General features: G+C 43.9%; 2 protein-coding genes and 1 long non-coding RNA gene across 4 annotated transcripts in view; 2 read left to right on the forward strand and 1 right to left on the reverse strand.

The window, feature by feature from the left end:
* LOC143118270 (uncharacterized) overlaps positions 1 to 5,573 on the forward strand; it is a 5,864-nt gene extending 291 nt beyond the window's left edge. Inside the window, exons 2-3 of the long non-coding RNA XR_012986082.1 lie at positions 4,218 to 4,339; positions 4,550 to 5,573. This is a non-coding gene — a long non-coding RNA (uncharacterized LOC143118270). The remainder of the gene's footprint in view (positions 1 to 4,217; positions 4,340 to 4,549) is intronic.
* A 5,638-nt stretch (positions 5,574 to 11,211) lies between these two features.
* Positions 11,212 to 13,231, forward strand: s100t (S100 calcium binding protein T). Of its 2 annotated transcripts, none has more exons than XM_076279796.1 (3): positions 11,212 to 11,255; positions 12,464 to 12,626; positions 12,719 to 13,231. In XM_076279796.1, exons 2-3 carry the CDS (start codon positions 12,465 to 12,467, stop codon positions 12,890 to 12,892), a joined length of 336 nt encoding a protein of 111 aa, XP_076135911.1. In that variant the 5' UTR covers positions 11,212 to 11,255; position 12,464; the 3' UTR covers positions 12,893 to 13,231. The 2 variants fall into 2 exon arrangements, with proteins under 2 accessions (XP_076135911.1, XP_076135912.1); XM_076279797.1 differs by lacking the exon at positions 11,212 to 11,255 and adding an exon at positions 12,062 to 12,141.
* Positions 13,232 to 16,828: 3,597 nt separating this feature from the next.
* The window catches only part of chrnb2 (cholinergic receptor, nicotinic, beta 2), a 30,763-nt gene continuing 30,091 nt past the window's right edge, over positions 16,829 to 17,500 (reverse strand). The window contains exon 6 of the mRNA XM_076279795.1: positions 16,829 to 16,981. Coding sequence (XP_076135910.1) covers positions 16,829 to 16,981 — 153 coding nt within the window. The remainder of the gene's footprint in view (positions 16,982 to 17,500) is intronic.

Below are 17,500 nucleotides of genomic sequence, written 5' to 3' on the forward strand. Positions count from 1 at the left end.
AGGTCTAATTTGGTTCATTTGTTGAAATGACTGAAACATTGTGAAAAGTGTGTCAGTTTTGGAGATCAATCCGCTCGTTCTCCAGTAAATAATTAATTCTTTACGAGCAGTTGTAATGTTATTACTTAGCCCAGGGGATAACAGGTATTGGGTTCTCCGCAGAGGTAACCTTATCCATAATCTCTTTACACTTCAGGGTGAAATGAGAGACCTCCTGTTTACTTATTCACTGCCTTTTGCCTGCGTCAGATGCCATGTAGACCCCTCTACAAACTTAGCGGATCAGACCAACTTAACCAGACAAGGGATATGCTACCAGACAAGGGATATGAGAGCGTTGCTTTTGTCAAGCCATCACCTTAGTTAGAGGGGAGGGGGTGTCGACCACAAGTTATCTGGGAGTTCCAAGGTGAAAGATCAGACTTCCCTCGCCATCATGATGGCACGATGGGATGTCAGCCTTTTGGACTCTGGTTTGGTTTTAATTATAAATGCTGCAATAAGCCTTCTCTGGCGTTGAATGGTGACCCAGGGTTACTTAACGTCTTGTTCCTTGCAGCGCTGAACCAATGACAGGTACCCGGCGGGGTTTGTCAGGGTTTTGATTCACACCTTTGGCACCTGGCTGCGGTCCGCCCTGGTGTCTGACCCATGTGTGTGCACGCACGTTTTGTTGTACTGTATTATTTGTGTGTGTGTGTACTGTATTGTGTGTGTGTGTGTGTGTGTGTGTGTGTATGCATGTGTGTGTGTAGTTAAGACTGTAAGACTGTCAATAGTTGACTGTGAAACCGGTTCTTCATGCATTATTAAAATAATTGCCAGACTGATCCACCCCTGCTGTCAGGTTAAGACCTGTGTCAACACAGCACTCACTTGCTTGGGTTATCTAGAGAGTGGACTTGGGTTATCATCGAGAGTGGACTTGGGTTATCATAGACAGTGGACTTGGGTTATCATAGAGAGTGGACTTGGAGACGATTAATTTCAATCGAAAAATCAGCAGATTATGGCAGGTGGAACACCTTACACCCATCTTTCTATCTATCTATCTATCTATCTATCTATCTATCTATCTATCTATCTATTACAGCATAACCAAAGAAAAGAGAACGAGAGAGAGAGAGAGCAATAGACCAGAGACCAAACACTAAGATCTGCTCATCATTTTGTATTTTGTATCGGTAGCTTATTGAATGCTCTACAGAAAACCCAAATGACATTAATAAAGGTCACTTGCAATGTTTGGAATCCCAATTTATTTATGGTAAAACGTTGAAACAATTGCAAACTAATGTGCCTGCAGAAAATCTGACCAAGCTGCTGGAATTACGCTTTTACCATAACACTTTCTTCTATCTGATTTCTGCCTACAATGCTGAAGACTTGAAGACGTGATGGTTTCTTTAATTAAACTTGCAGTTAGTTAAGCTTGTAAACCTCATTAGGTAGAAATAGGGATCTAACTATGGCTTCAATCACTGTCTACCTGTGTAATTGCTTTGGTACATGGCATGCATATGCCAAATACATATACGTCATATTTACTGCTAAGGGGGACTACTGCAGCTGTTGTGGTATGAGATGGATGTGCACTGTCCCATCACAATGTCTATTTGTTGACGGTCACACACAGCTAGTGACTCCTAAGGGGTCATGCATCACCTTCCTCTCCTCCTGTTTCTTTTCCCTGTCCTCTTTGTAACAACCCCCCCCCCCCCCCACACACACACACACACACACACACACACACACACACATACACGCCTCCACCTCAGGTCGGACTCTGCTAATTAGGGGACAGCTCTTTTCGGAGGTGTCGTTTGCACACAAAGGGCCGTTCCCTCATGAAATAGTCATAAGAGGGATGACAGCCTACTCATAGAGGAAAACAGCATCTGCCTGCTTACACAAAGACTCTTAAGAATGGTTGGAGAAACAGTCTTCACTACTACAACACAATGTAGGGATACCGGTTTTTGGGTGCACATTTTGCAACAAGGACGTACTGTACCAAATTCGTCAAAAAGCGAAAAGATAGACATGCTCCTATCTGCAACAATGTTACAAAGTACAGCCCGCATCAGCAATTGCAGATACTCCATTTTTTGGGGGCATGATTTTAGAAATGACCCCAGTGTGTGGTATTGTAGCTGCGTTTCTTTTCCACGTACCAACAGAACTCGGTGACATTGAGAAACAGAGATCTATGTGTTCAAAGGAGAAGTCCGGCGAGTTTTCATATAGAGCTCCATTTCTCGGGGTCACAGAGTTCTGTCGGTACAAAACTAAATGAAAACAATCAATCTTACCTAGCTCTAGTTGCTACAACCAGCAGCTAAAGCAGCCAGGCAGCTACAGCACTACACTCTGGGGGCATGTATATGGCAGCTACAGCACTACACTCTGGGGGCATGTATATGGCAGCTACAGCACTACACTCTGTGGGCATGTATATTACATTACATTACATTTAGCAGACACTTCTTGACTAAAGTGACTTACATATGTCAGCTATATTACAAGGGATCACATTGTCCCCGGAGCAACTTGGGGTTAAGTGCCTTGCTCAAGGGCACAACTGTGGAAGCCGAGAATTGAACCGACAACTTTCAGGCTACTGCACGCTAGCCCAGCTCCTTAACCACTACACTACCACCGCCCTATGTATATGGTAGCTACAGCACTACACTCTGGGGGCATGTATGGCAGCTACAGCACTAGCAGCTACAGCACTACACTATGGGGGCATGAACATGGGGCAGCTACAGCACTACACTATGGGGGCATGTATGGCAGCTACAGCACTACACTATGGGGGCATGAACATGGGACAGCTACAGCACTACACTATGGGGACATGAACATGGGGCAGCTACAGCACTACACTATGGGGGCATGTATGGCAGCTACAGCACTACACTCTGTATATGGGGGCTCACGGACATGCCCCCACAGTGTAGCACAGTAGCTGCCTGGCTGCTTTAGCTGCTGGTTGTAACAACTCAAGCTAGGTAAAACCGATGTTTTTGGGGGGGTTTCTTGCCGACAGTACTTGATGACAGGGGCGTCACTAAACCTAGAGCTTCACTGGGGCACAAGTTAAAAGGGGCGTCACTAAACCTAGAGCTTCACTGGGGCACAAGTTAAAAGGGGCGTCACTAAACCTAGAGCTTCACTGGGGCACAAGCCCCTGCTCGATGACCTCCAGAAAAGGACATCTACGTGAAAACTACAGTCTTGTGGAATACAAACTCTTCAATTATAGTAGTTAATAAATGAGTAAATAGCAATGCAAACATTAATGATGTTTACCGGGGTTATTTTGTTTCAACATCTCAAAAGTTCCATCCATTTAATTTTAAAATCCATTTAATTAGTGTGTGTGTATGTGCGTGAGTTTGTGTGTGTGTGTGTGTGCTATGTGTCCCCGAAGTGCCCCTGTATTTTATTTCTGTCTGCTGCTCACCGTCTCCCTATGGATTAGTTTGTGAAATGTCAGTGGACGGAAATCCAAATCACTCTATCAATTATTTGGTAGGCCTACTGACTAACATTTGATGCATGCGTGCCAGTGTGCAAAACAAAATACTTCATACTCACTGTGGGTCATACGGTGTGTGTGTGTGTGTGTGTGTGTGTGTGTTTGTGTGTGTTTGTGTGTGTTTGTCTACAGGTGGGATTTTGAGAAAATGTGGGTGAAAGATAGAAATAAAATAATGACTTCAAGGAAGGAGGACATCAGACAGCAAGAACAAATGAAAGAAAGAAAGAAAACGAAAGAAAGAAAGAAAGAAGGAAAGAATAGCAGACAGATAGTAGGCCATCCCTCTGGTAACCTGGCCTTCTGCTGGATCGGGTTTCCGTCAAAGATCAGAAGTTCCATTGTGTTTTCCGTCTCTCGCTCTCTCTTCTTAACCCCCCCCCCCCCCCCGACCCCCCCCCCCCCCGACCCCCCCAAACACACACTCTCTCCTTTTCCCTCCTGTATACTCTTTAGCCATTCTAACATCACTCTCTCCCTATCACTTGTTTTGTTGAGGGTAGTTTTTCCTTATTCGCCCCACTTACCAATACCAATTTAGCTTCAATATGAAATACTGTAGATTCTCAGAGAATTAATGCTGTATACCATGATACATGAATATTAATGCTTAGTAAGCCCCCAAAGCAGATACATTACTGTAGTTTTTACTCTCTTCCTCTTGCTCTGTTAGATGTGGAGAAGGCCATTCAAACGGTGGTGCACACCTTTCAGACGTCGGCTGGTCAGGATGGCCTTATCAATAAGCAGGAGTTCTTTATCCTGCTTCGGAGAGATCTTCAACACTACTTGACTGTAAGAGACTCGTTCATCACATTCATTCCGCTGCCTGTTCATTAAAGCACACAGAGACACCAGTGCATACATAAATGTGCCCATACTGGAAATATTGTTATCACCGCTCTTTAATGTGACTTTATGCTTTATATACAGCATGAGAGGATATACTTTATGTTGGATTACAATTTGATTGATAAACTCCTTCCTTCTTATTTCTGTCTCTAGGGTACAGGGTACAATCAATCAGAGGAACATTTTTGGAAAGAAGTTATGACAAACAACCCCAATGGGAAAATGAACTTTGACAAGTACCTGGAGTTTGTTTACATGCTTGTCTCACATGTGAGAGAGACTGTTCGTGGCCACCAACTTCAGGGCGCTTACTGACAGTGTGCAACTGACATCATTTGATATTATGTTAGGCCAGCGGTTCCCAAACTTTCCCCCCCGCGTACCACCGCCTACATTTCGACTCGGCTCGCGTACCCCCACCATCCAACACATAAACACATAAAAACGTAACGCATTCTATAACCCCCCCCCCCGACAATATATTTGTCCGTTTCCCGGTTTTAGGTGCGTGCATTTGGTCAATTAAAAAGTTATGAAAATTAGCCTGCATAGTAACTACATCCACATACAATATCTTATAATAGGCCTACAACAACGCATGACAAGGATGTATTCGTTTGGACAACATTAGGCTTTACAGCCTAGAAAGGCTAAACTTAGGCTACCTTTAGTTTGTTAAATGTAAAGCCTAGCTTAATGTTACCTTTCTTGCCCATCTGAAATAACTCCTAGCTTTGCTCCTTCCCTCCTTTCTGTTTTTGTTGTTTTCAAAAACCTGTTATATCCGCGAAACTTTCCCCCCACGGACCATCCAACGCATTCAAAAGTAACGCATTCAATTAGCTATTCCAGGCGTCATGTTTAATAAGCTGCCCTTTTTTTGATTAACACATACAGAGTTTATAAATGATATCCTTTAATTTCATGTTTCCATATCATTATGACCTGATTCGAAAGTATGTATTTATTCATGAATTAATTACAAAATATTTTAAATTTTCATTTTATACCTGTCCGCCATTGCCCTTTTCATCTCGCGTACCCCCTCGAAGCAGCTCGCGTACCACCGGGGGTACGCGTACCACAGTTTGGGAATCCCTGTGTTAGGCTATGATGTCTAGAACACACATTAAAAGTAACAGTTACATGTAAATAAACTTGTTTGGTAAGTGATTTATATACAGTGTTCATTATTGAATCACATTCATCTGTTTTGATCAATAGGCTACTGTATCATTCCATGCAATTAAACTCCTCTCAGGTCATTCATTATTCTCATAAAATTAAGTTAAGATAAGATGAGGTAAGATACGGTAATGTAACGTAACATAACGTAAAGTAACAAAGAATAACATATAGCATAGTATAACATAAGATACAGTTACATAACACATAACATAATGTAACGTAACGTAACATACAGTATACATACATCTTGAATTTCCCCTGGGGATCAATAAATTATCTATCTATCTATCTATCTATCTATCTATCTATCTATCTATCTAGTAAAATAGCATAGCATAACATAGTACAGTGTTTTTCAACCTTTTTTGTGCCACGGCACACTTTTGACACTTACAGTAAAATGTCCCACGGCACAGTAACATCCTGTGTGAAGAAAAAATAAACATACCATAGCTTAAAATTTCAAATAATACACAGATATGGCCTTATTATGGCTTCTATGCAAGACCTGCTCAATAAAACAAGCGCCCTCTGTTTAATTTGTAGGTGACTATATCTAATTTAATTGTTGTTATGAACTGGATATGTGATGATTCTGTGAATACTGGATATGGGGCCCCTGTTGTACAATACCTGCATACCACAAATAGTGCAATCATACACTCAATGAGAGCATGTGGTTATAAATTCTTTGATACAACAGTTGCTTTTCTGGACCAGTGAGTGACATTTGGGTAATTTTCTGCGGCACACCTGATGATCTCTCACGGCACACTAGTGTGCCCCGGCACAGTGGTTGAAAAACACTGACATAGTATAAGAAAATATATGACATAAGATTAGTACGGAGATAAGTATATATGACATAAGATTATATATATATGACATAAGATTAGTACGGAGATAAGTACAGAGCCCCTAAGGGGACATGAGCAAAAAAAATCTAAAGTTTAGTTTTGTGTGCGCACGCAAAACCTTTTCACATGACACTTTCATGTGCTTTTAAGTGGGTTTAATACTGTCCTGTGAGAATGAATCAGCAGTGTTTTAAACTTAAGACATGTCCAGAGGGGATCATAAAAGAGAAAAGAAGTTGGTCACAATGTGGCATACTACTGCAAGAAAAAGAAAAACATAGGTTTACATTTCATTCTGTCCTTGAAAAAGGGTAATGAAATTGCAATTTTTATGGACAAATCACACAAATTTAGGTCAACTACAGCTGAATATAGGGAATTGCCCAAGGGATATCGTCGGCCACCCTCCCTATTCTTATTGAGTAACCGGCAACAAGAAACAGCAAAGTTTCTTTAACCAACAAAACAAGGTTCACCCAGATTCTGGCCTTTGGCTCCTGAACTATGATGATCTATGGGCTTTTGGGCCCCCACCATTGACTTCAAGCCAGTGCAGCCTGGAGGGTAATGGTTATGGTTAGGGTTAGGATTAGGTGCCTTGAAGTCGACGTTGTCAGCCCTGCCTTAAAGTCAACGGTGGGTCCCAAAAGTGACTATGATAAGCTGATAAGCATAGCCTATTGTCATGGTTATAAGTATATTGAGAAAATGAGTATTTAAGTGCTTGAAATACTCTTAAGACCCTGTTTACATGTACATGGTTATTTTGAAAAACAGACATCAGACATTTCCCTTCGTTTGTGCCGAACAAATATGTGTAACATAGGTATAGGTAAACAGCAAAATTGTACATTTCAGGTTCAGTAGGCCCTAAAGAAATTCACAGAAATCTCACGGAACCAAATTGAGATTGTTTGTGTAAACAAGTTGCCAGGTGCTGGCACACTAACACTGATCCAGTGTCCATAGGTGTGTCGCGTACGTCAGATCCTAAATAGAGCACAGTTCTATGCCTGGTCGAGTTCCACCTGGTCTATAGAAATTCTAAACGTACGCACATATTAAATCCTTAACACCAATCCATCTATCTGTCTGTCCCTGTTTGTTGTGTGCAATGCAATACTCACAGACGCAAAGGCTGAAAAACAACCTGAGGTTAATGTGGGGCTTTAACTAATTACCTACCGGTAACTACCTATGTGTGTGTGCTTCAACTTTATTGTGTGTGCGGGTGGGTTTGTCTGTGTGCCTGTGTGCTCTGAGAGTGTTTATGTGTGTTTGCATATGTGGCTGTGAATGTGTTTGTGTAGTTTTACATCTGAGTGTTTCCAAAGGCTGCCGTCTTAAAATGTCACTGTCAGGTGCTGTGTATGGACACCATTCAATTAGCACTGGATTAACACCTGCAGTATCAGGTGTGTACCTGCCTTGTAGTAAAAACAGCCTGGGGTTACACACACACACACACACACGCACACACACACATACACACACACGCACACACACACACGCACACATACACACACACGCACACACACACACGCACACGCACACGCACACATACACACACACGCACACACACACACGCACACACACACACGCACACACACAGTGACCCAATTAGGTCATCTTGGTATTATCAAGACATCCAGCTTCTGAAATGCCACAAATTGTGAGGGTAGTCATATGGGATTTGAGCCTTTATATCAGGGATGGCCAACCAGTCCAGCATGAAGAGCCAAAACATTTTTCAACACAACTCAAAAGAGCCGCACAACAAAAAAAGATGCCCACACCACAACAGCGACAGCCCTACACTTTAAATGTTCTTTTTCATTTAAAATGAAACACTTGGCAGATGCTACAAATGATCGTTTTCAGGAATGAGTAGCAAGCAACAAAGATATTTGACACACATCACAAATTCCCCATCACTGACTGACTCATTAGCATGAGAAATGCTCTGATGTAACAACTGATAAGATGCCAATGTGACCATCAAATGTTCCATCGAGTGTCTGCTTCTCTGACTGACGTCTATGTATCATACCTTTACCTTGTACTTGCAAAGGTCAGTGTCACGAGAGGAGGCACAGAGCTCGCGAGCCGCACGAGAGGAGGCAAAGAGCCGCATGCGTCTCGCGAGCCGCACGAGAGGAGGGAAAGATGTCGCATGCGTCTCGCGAGCCGCACGAAAGGAGGCAAAGAGCTGCATGCGTCTCGCGAGCCGCACGAGAGGAGGGAAAGATGTCGCGAGCTGCATGAGGAGGCAAAGAGCCGCACGAAAGGAGGCAAAGAAAAACGTTCACGCGTGGACAGTATTTTTCCTTTAGGTTCGTGCATACATAGCATAACAACATCCACATGCAATAATGCAACAACAACGTCTACAATTACCTATTCATTTAGGCAACTTTATACATCCCTATACAGGCTAAAGCTACCTTTAGTTGTGTTATAGCTACTGTAACGTCTGGCTTTAAACAGCTGTAATGCAGTCGTTCTGACAAGCACACCAATTGCTTAGCCAACCTTGTTCTTGCCCATCTTGAATAGCTCCTCTAGCTTTGCTGCCTCCATCCTTTCTGTTTTCGTTGGGAGTTTGGGGGGGGGGGCACAATTGAAAATCCAGAACTGTAACCAATAAATAACCAACACATTTATTTTCATATAATGACTTACATACAGGGTTCTAAATTTTAGAACTAGAACTTTAGAAAGTTACCAGCACAATTGAAAATACACAGAAACTGCAAACACTTCATTTCATGTTTGGGATATCTATCTATCTATCTATCTATCTAGATAGATAGATAGATACTTTATTGATCCCCAGGGGAAATTCAACCTATCTATCTAACTATCTTTCTACTATCCAATAATTAGTTCTCAATTAAATAGAGTAGCATAGGGCCTACGTTCAAGTTGGATCTTTATGAGGACCCGAAAAGTATCATCTTTATGTAACATGCTGTTGGTGCATGTTGACATTGTATACTTTCTCTAACAAGAGTGAAAAACAGTTTGCAGTACAGCTACTATTTATTGGCTAAATGTTGGTCCCTCCTCTGTCTCTCGGTGCAGTAAGGCGGGTGCAGGATGTGATGCATGTGGTGGTGAGCACTGATACAAATTTTAAAACTGAACATTTTCGCCTACAAGCTCCTCACGTTCCTCTCCGAGTTAACTCCATAGACAATCAAATAAACGATCAAGCTGCTTCAGGTTTTGCGGCCTCCGTTACATGACATCAGCCCCCCACAAAGGAAATAGGTAAACACAATGTGTTAATTGCATTAATCATTCGTAACGTGTTATGTATTTGTGTTGTGTACATGTGTGTGTGTGTGTGTGTGTAGGTGTGTATGTGTGTGTGTGTGTGTGTAGGTGTGTGTGTGTGTAGGTGTGTGTGTGTGTGTGTGTGTGTGGAATGGGCGCTGGGCTATTGAGAAAGGCCTATAGAGTAAAACTGTAGACAACTGGATTAAAGTTTTATTTATTATTGTTTTACTTATTCATGACCATGATCGTGTCAGAGCCACCAGATCCACGAGTTTAATCATTAAAGGAAAGCAGCTGTTGTACACCCAAACTACAACACACATGCACCACAAAGGCTACATTGAAACATTAGTGCCAAAGATCCAGCAAAAAATTCTATGCTTGTTATTTGGACAAGACAAATGAGATATTACATAATTTATAGCTTTCTGTTTTTTATTTTCTTCAGTAAAGTCAGAGCTCAAACTCAGAGCTCTAGTCAGGACATTCTATCAGTATAAATATGTATGCACACATGCACGCACACACACACACACACACATGCACGCACGCATGCACGCACGCACACACGCACACACACACACCTTATTTTTGTTCAGTGAGATAATGAAATGCTGTAACTGAGAAGCCAGACCATTGTCTATGGACTACTACTCTCTAACACACACACAACAACAATGCACACACACACACAAAATCATACAAACGTATATAGGCTTCCCTTGCATGTCACACAAACATACACACACACACACACATGCACACACACACACACACACACATGCACACACACACACACACACACACACACACACTCACTCACTCACACACACACAGACTGTCTGAACTGTGTCATTATCAAATTATGGCTACAATGGCATGAACTTGTTCGCTGCCTCTTCACTTGAAGTGCTACATCGGTTTGATACAATACAGCGTCATTATTGACTAAGTGTCAGCATTTGTAAGTATGAATGGGTGTATGTGTCTCTCTGTGTCTGGAAGTGAGTGAGTGTGTGTGTGTGTGTGTGTGTGTGTGTGTGTGTGTGTGTGTGTGTGGGTGTGTGTGTGTGTGTGAGTGAGTGAGTGAGTGTGTGTGTGTGTGTGTGTGTGTTTGGAGTGGGTAAGAGGCAATAGGCTGCCAATTATTGAAAAAAACATGTTTATTACCACAGAGTGTGTTTGACACTGTGCTGGGCTTTGAGGCATTGCCACGAATGTGGATAGCATCTGCTTGTTTGTAAATATTTTAGTTTCGCTGTGGCAACAAAAAGAAAGGGAGGGATAGAAGGCAACAGGTGGGCAGGGAATGGATGGATAGATGGATGGAGGGAGAGGTGGTTTGTGGGATGGAGAGATAGAAGAATGGATGAATACACAGATGGATAGAGAAAGAGAGAAGAGGGAGGGATGACTTGAGGTGGGAGGGGAGAGAGGGGTATATAAGTCGTGGCCCCCTTCCCGTCTCCTCATCAGCCTTTGTCTCTCTCTCCTTCTCTGGAACACAGGAGCAACCCACCACCAACCCTCAGGTAAGGAGTTGAGAGTGACCTGCTGAAGGAGGAAGGACTCAGAGAATAGACTCAGCATAGAGTCAGGGGAATAGACTCAGCATAGAGTCAGGAGAATAGAGTCAGGATAGTCTGAGGTCACCTATGAGGTGAATGGCAACCTCAAGGGAATGTGGAGCTTTAGCAGAACGCTTTTTTCTGAGGGTTAAGGTTAGGGTTAGGCAATCTAAAACTACAGAATCTAGAACTACAGAATACTGAGGGTTAAGGTTAGGGTTAGGCAATCTAAAACTACAGAATCTAGAACTACAGAATACTGAGGGTTAAGGTTAGGGTTAGGCAATCTAAAACTACAGAATCTAGAACTACAGAATACATAGTCACATAGACTAGAAGGCAAGTCAGGTACATTGTTGAACAGACTCTGATCTTGAACATCTACCTGTTGCTTGAACATCTACCTGTTGCTTTTTCTCGCTGCTGGATTTTAGCCCATTAATCTGTCTTAGTGTGTCTATTTCCGAGACTTCTGATAGATGGGGATGATAAATGAATTTGCATTTAAGAAAAGGTCATTTTCTGCACTCTAGTGATGAGACACTTATATGGTGCACTGGCTGTGATCTGCTGGTGATCTTTCGCCCTGTGCAAACCTCTCCATTTCCTCCCAATAGAATCAGACATGCCTCTCTATCTCCCCTCTCGGTGTGTCCTGGACTGGTGTCTCCTTTCTTTCTCTCTCTTACCTCACTCGCACCAGCTGTGTGCTTCTCAGTTCCCTCCATAGACGAACGCAGTGAGGGCCGCCTCTCTGAAGCCCTCATGGTAAAGGTAGAGTAGAGAGAGACAGAGAGAGGGAGGAAAAGAGATAGAGATAGAGAGATACAGAAAGAGGCCAAGAGAGAGGGTGAGTGTGAGGTTACCTTCATTTCCTGTCCTGATCTGAAAGGGAGGTTTCTACCTGTCTGATGTTTCACTCTTATTAGATTGATTGTGTGTCAGGTTAATGTGATGGGGCCAGAAGGAACACTTTACTTAACATTCAACTATTCCGGCATAGGCCTATTTTTATGTGCAAGCAGGATGGGATAGCCTACCTATAGCCAAGACTAAATATTTTGAGCTATTTTGAGTTTTGGTATTTTGATTTTTAATGGGCAATCCACACACACACACACATAAATATTTGGCCTACACACATTTACTTACAGTCTCACCTTTCCCTGTAGAATGAGCACCTTCAATACCGAGAATGCCTCCACCCTGGAGAACGCCATGCAGTTGATGATCCAGACCTTCCACAAGTACTCTGGCAACGAGGGAGACAAGTACACCCTTAGCAAAGCCGAGCTCAAAGAGATGCTCACGACAGAGCTGGGCAACTACCTTGGGGTAAGAGACGGGGACGAAATCACAATAATGTAGGAATGTCATGTTTGTAGGCTATCTTTAGTTGTAACTACAACCTGTTATTTGCTTGACAGAATGCCCAGGACAAAGACGCCGTGGAAAAGGTGATGGGTGACCTGGACTCAAATAACGACGGAGAGGTCGACTTCACCGAGTTCATCATTCTTGTCGGGGCACTTACCGTGGCCTGCAATGACTTCTTCCAGGAGTACCACCCAGACGACAAGAAAACCGCCAAGACGGAGTAAAAGAAAAATAATAACCTCCACCTCAGTGTATATGCTAAGACAACATGACCAATTCGAAGAAGAGGGAGGAGACGAAGAGAATAGCGGTATGTGTGTCCCATATCAACACCTGGTTTCCAACCATCCCACAACCTTGTCACGGCGGTTATCAAAGCAGATGCTTGGCACGTGCTACGTGCCATGTCGATAGAAGCGACGTTAGCTTCAATCACGCTTTGTAAGATGAATTAATTGTTTTAGGGAATGAAGTTTCAATGACGGTCATTGTTGAAATTGTGAATATTTTCTCTTTCTTTTCATTCGTTTGTTTTGTTTGTTAATTTAACCCATTTCTCTGCAAAAAAATAAACTATGATCGTTCCAAGCTAACGCCGAGTGCTGCTTTTATTTTTATTTTTTAGGTCTAGTGGTGGTTTTAGGTCTAGTGGTGGTTTGAATGAGCCTGCAATGAATACACATACACAATGAATGTCCTAGTCTCCTACATGCGTCTTCTGGGTATTCTACCACTAGATGGCGATGTTGGACTATTTCACTACGGATTCCACTTACATTTCAATTGTCATAACTCCATAGGCCCCAGTTCACTTGCTGAGGTTGCTGTCTCTTACCAACTCCTGGGCCCATTGCTCCTTATGAAATGTTTGTTGAAGTGGAACATTGTCATAATGGAAATGCTTAAGGCTATTCATCTGTTCCGTTGTATGCTTCTGACCTCCCCACTGTGGCCAATGTTAATTTCATGAGAGGCAAAACTGCCTCTGTCATTTGTTGGTACCCTTCTCTGGAAGTTCCTAGAAGGTGCTCATCCCTGATCAAGGAAATTAAACAACATTAAACCACACGGACATTAAACAATATTGCTCACACACAAACACACACTCACAAAGAAACAGCAGTTGATATTGATAATCTCTACTCTTTATTTGATTGGCTAAGCAGTTGTGAGGGCAGATTCAAAGGGGGCACCGTCTGTTCTTTTATTGTCTAATGCCAGTCACAGTAAAAAGAGAGGAATACGGAGGAGATCAAAGAGAGAAAGACAGAGAGAAGAGAAGAAGAGAGGGAGAAAAGGAGAAGACAGAAAAGAGGATGGAATGGATTCTCATAAAGCTTCTCTGGGATGAATAAAAACCAAAAGATTTTTCTTCATCCTCCACCTCCTTCATTCCATACGACGCTGACTGGATTCATAGGTAGGATTCTAAGGTATGTCAGGCAACCAAGACGGGACAATTTGCGCTTATTGCAAACTGGTTCCTCGTGCTGGAGAGCTGCCATGGCACAGATGAAGCCTTGAAGTGGTCTGTGTGCGAGTCCGTCCTGTGGTCGCCTACTCCGTCCTGTGGTCGCCTACTCCGTCCTGTGGTCGCCTACTCCGTCCTGTGGTCACCTACTAAACTGAGAGGAGAGAGGAACCCTGTGGCCCTGTTCTCATGAGACTGTCTCCACAGATGGCCGATGTCCATGCAGCCATCAGAGCGCTGTTTCACAACCGTAAGATAGTAAGCTTTTGCCAGTGCCTGTGTGGGTGTTATGACCTATTATCTTTCCATGGCAGGACACTGTGCATCACAAGGGAGGTATAGTAAACCTTTAAAGAGCCATACGAGTATTAAGTATTCTTTCGTTTTACTTTTATAACTGAAAAGATCTGATGTGAAATAATATTAGAATCAGAGCCTAACAGTTTGCACTTCCCCTCCCTGGAAAAAGAACCGCATGTAGGATGTGACCACAGAAGAACGCAAAAAAGATTCAGGTGAATGAAGGTTAACAAGAGGGTCAAAAAGAGGTATGAGTTAACCATTAAAAGGAGGAAAGCTGGGCACAGGTGAGAGAGAGAGAGAGAGAGAAAGGGAGAGAGAGAGAGAAAGGGAGAGAGAGAGAGAGAAAGGGAGAGAGAGAGGGGGGGGGGGGTGAACAGGACAGAGAGGTGAGGAGAGCAACAGAGTCAGCTGAACCAATGGGAGCAGAATCACACACGTCGGAGATGCTTTCATCTCGCAATAAGCTTTAACGTTGGAAATTAGAACCAAGAGAAAGTAATGTCTGTGAAAGACGACCGAAATGAAGTGTGACCATGCAGCGTGAGGAGGGGGGGGGCTGAAGGAGACGGGCGAAGGGAATACAGTCAAAACCACATGGGTTGCTGAGCTCTGTAGCTATGGCAACACTCTCTCCTATGGTCTTCCACTGCATGGACAAGCAAATAACACTGTGTGTGTGTGTGTGTGTGTGTGTCTGTGTGTGTCTCTTTAAGCCATGATGAGATCAACACACTGTCACTGCTACTGAGAGGGAAAAGGCAAACGGAAAGCGGAAGAGTCGAGAGAAGAGAGAGAGGAGTACAGAAAGGAGGAGAGAGAGGAGTACAGAAAGGAGGAGAGAGAGGAGGACAGAAAGGAGGAGAGAGAGGAGTACAGAAAGGAGGAGAGAGAGGAGTACAGAAAGGAGGAGAGGGAGGAGGACAAGAAAGGAGGAGAGAGAGGAGGACAGAAAGGAGGAGAGAGAGGAGTACAAGAAAGGAGGAGAGAGAGGAGTACAGAAAGGAGGAGAGAGAGGAGCGCAAAAAGGAGGAGAGGGAGATTGCATGAGAGCCAACAGCGAGATGGGAGGACAAGAGGTTAGGAAAAGGCCGAGGAAGAACAGAGAAAAAAAGAGAAGAAAGGGAAAGCTATAAATAAAAGAAGCAAGGAGTCACGAGGCGAGGGGAGGCCCAGACAGGGCTGCTTCTGTGGGATCTGCCTCATGCTGTGGCTCCCGCATGGCAGCCATTTTGGCTCCGAGCTCCCCAGTCTCTCAGAGGAAAGGGGATGTGTAGGCCTATGTTCATCTGCTCCCGCATGGCAGCCATTTTGGCTCCGAGCTCCCCAGTCTCTCAGAGGAAAGGGGATGTGTAGGCCTATGTTCATCTGCTCCAGTTACTGCAGGTCTCTTTAGTCTCCCGGTACACAGCTCCAAAAACAGCTGTTTTTACACAGGGATCTATCACAGCTAACCCGCCAAAACACCTTAAAACCTTTTAACCTTTGACCCCCAGTTTGGCCTTCACATTTGAGTCGCTTCATCCATTATTGCCATTGCCACTTACAATCTCTTTCAACAAACTTTTCTTGCCCCCCCCCCCCCCCCCATCATGAACCTTGTCTTGCGTTCCTGTCCCTTGTGGAGTGCTTTGTTTGTGAGGCTCTGTGTTTGTTATGAATGGTGCGGTACACTAATGATCACATTCCTGATATGCTTTATATAATCATACAATACTGCATCAAAACTGCACTATAGACATCCTGTCCCTCTGTGTGTTTGTCAAGAAATAATATGGATCCTATACACGTCAGACACAATAAAGTGATATGGTACTAGTCTATTGTAAAATATACTTAGCCGGTTGCTTTTAAGTAGTAATTTGAGAAACTAAAAGCAAAATATAATAGGTACATTTTTTTTCTCATTGAGTCTTTGTGATTGGCTCTCCCATGAGCCAATCAGGAGTCTTCTGTCAAAGCCTGAAGCCCAGCTGCGGTCCAGCGATTGGGTGGTTGGTTGGTGGGTGGTGTCTGCTTGCAGAACGCTGACTGACCAGAAGAGCAAAGTAAACAAGTGTGCCCTCTCTCCCTGATTGGCTTGTGCTGTATGTCACTCAAAGGGAGGAGAGAGGGGATTGGAGGGAGGGTTGTTCCATTCACAGCAGAAAAAAGGGGGTCTCTTGGAGCTGTTTGTCTGCTTATCTCACCACATGTTTGTTCAAAAGCAGAAGCTTGCATATGAACCCAACATGGAGTGTCTGACAGTCAGGCCTACTGGTTTTAAAAAGATGAAAATGTCTGAACTCCCCCACACCCCCACACTCGGGCCCTCCCTCCTCCCTTTGTCCTTCCCGTCACGCCATTGGTGGCGAGCGGCGTCCGTCAGCGTGGCGGGGCGCGAGATTGGTCAGCCGGGCGTGTGGGTGAGGACCTTGACTGTGGTGTTCTGGAAGAGCGGCTGTAGGAACATGCCCACCGTGCCAAACACGCACACAAACACAAAGATCCACAGGAAGAGGCGGTCGATTACCATGGCAACATACTTCCAGTCCTCGCTCACCTGTATGTGGGAGAGAAAGAGAGAGGGTGATGAGAGAGGGAGAGAGAGAGAGAGAGGGAAAGAGAGAGGGCGATGAGAGAGGGAGAGAGAGAGAGAGAGGGAAAGAGAAAGAGAGAGGGCGATGAGAGAGAGAGAGAGAGAGAGAGAAAGAGAAAGAGAGAGGGCGATGAGAAAGAGAGAGAGAGAGAGAGAGAGAGAGAGAGAGAGAGAGAGAGAGGGAAAGAGAAAGAGAGAGGGCGATGAGAGAGGGAGAGAGAGAGAGAGAGAGAGAGAGAGAGGGAAAGAGAGAGGGCGATGAGAGAGGGAGAGAGAGAGAGAGGGAAAGAGAAAGAGAGAGGGCGATGAGAGAGGGAGAGAGAGAGAGAGAAAGAGAAAGAGAGAGGGCGATGAGAAAGAGAGAGAGAGAGAGAGAGAGAGAGAGAGAGGGAAAGAGAAAGAGAGAGGGCGATGAGAGAGGGAGAGAGAGGGAGAGAGAGAGAGAGAGAGGGAAAGAGAGAGGGCGATAAGAAAGAGACACAT

The sequence above is a fragment of the Alosa pseudoharengus genome, unplaced genomic scaffold (genome assembly GCF_046254945.1).
Source record: "Alosa pseudoharengus isolate Yale_2024_CS ecotype anadromous, Long Island Sound unplaced genomic scaffold, YU_APseudo_1.1 YU_APseudo_1.1_scf_12, whole genome shotgun sequence".
NCBI lineage: Eukaryota > Metazoa > Chordata > Actinopteri > Clupeiformes > Clupeidae > Alosa > Alosa pseudoharengus.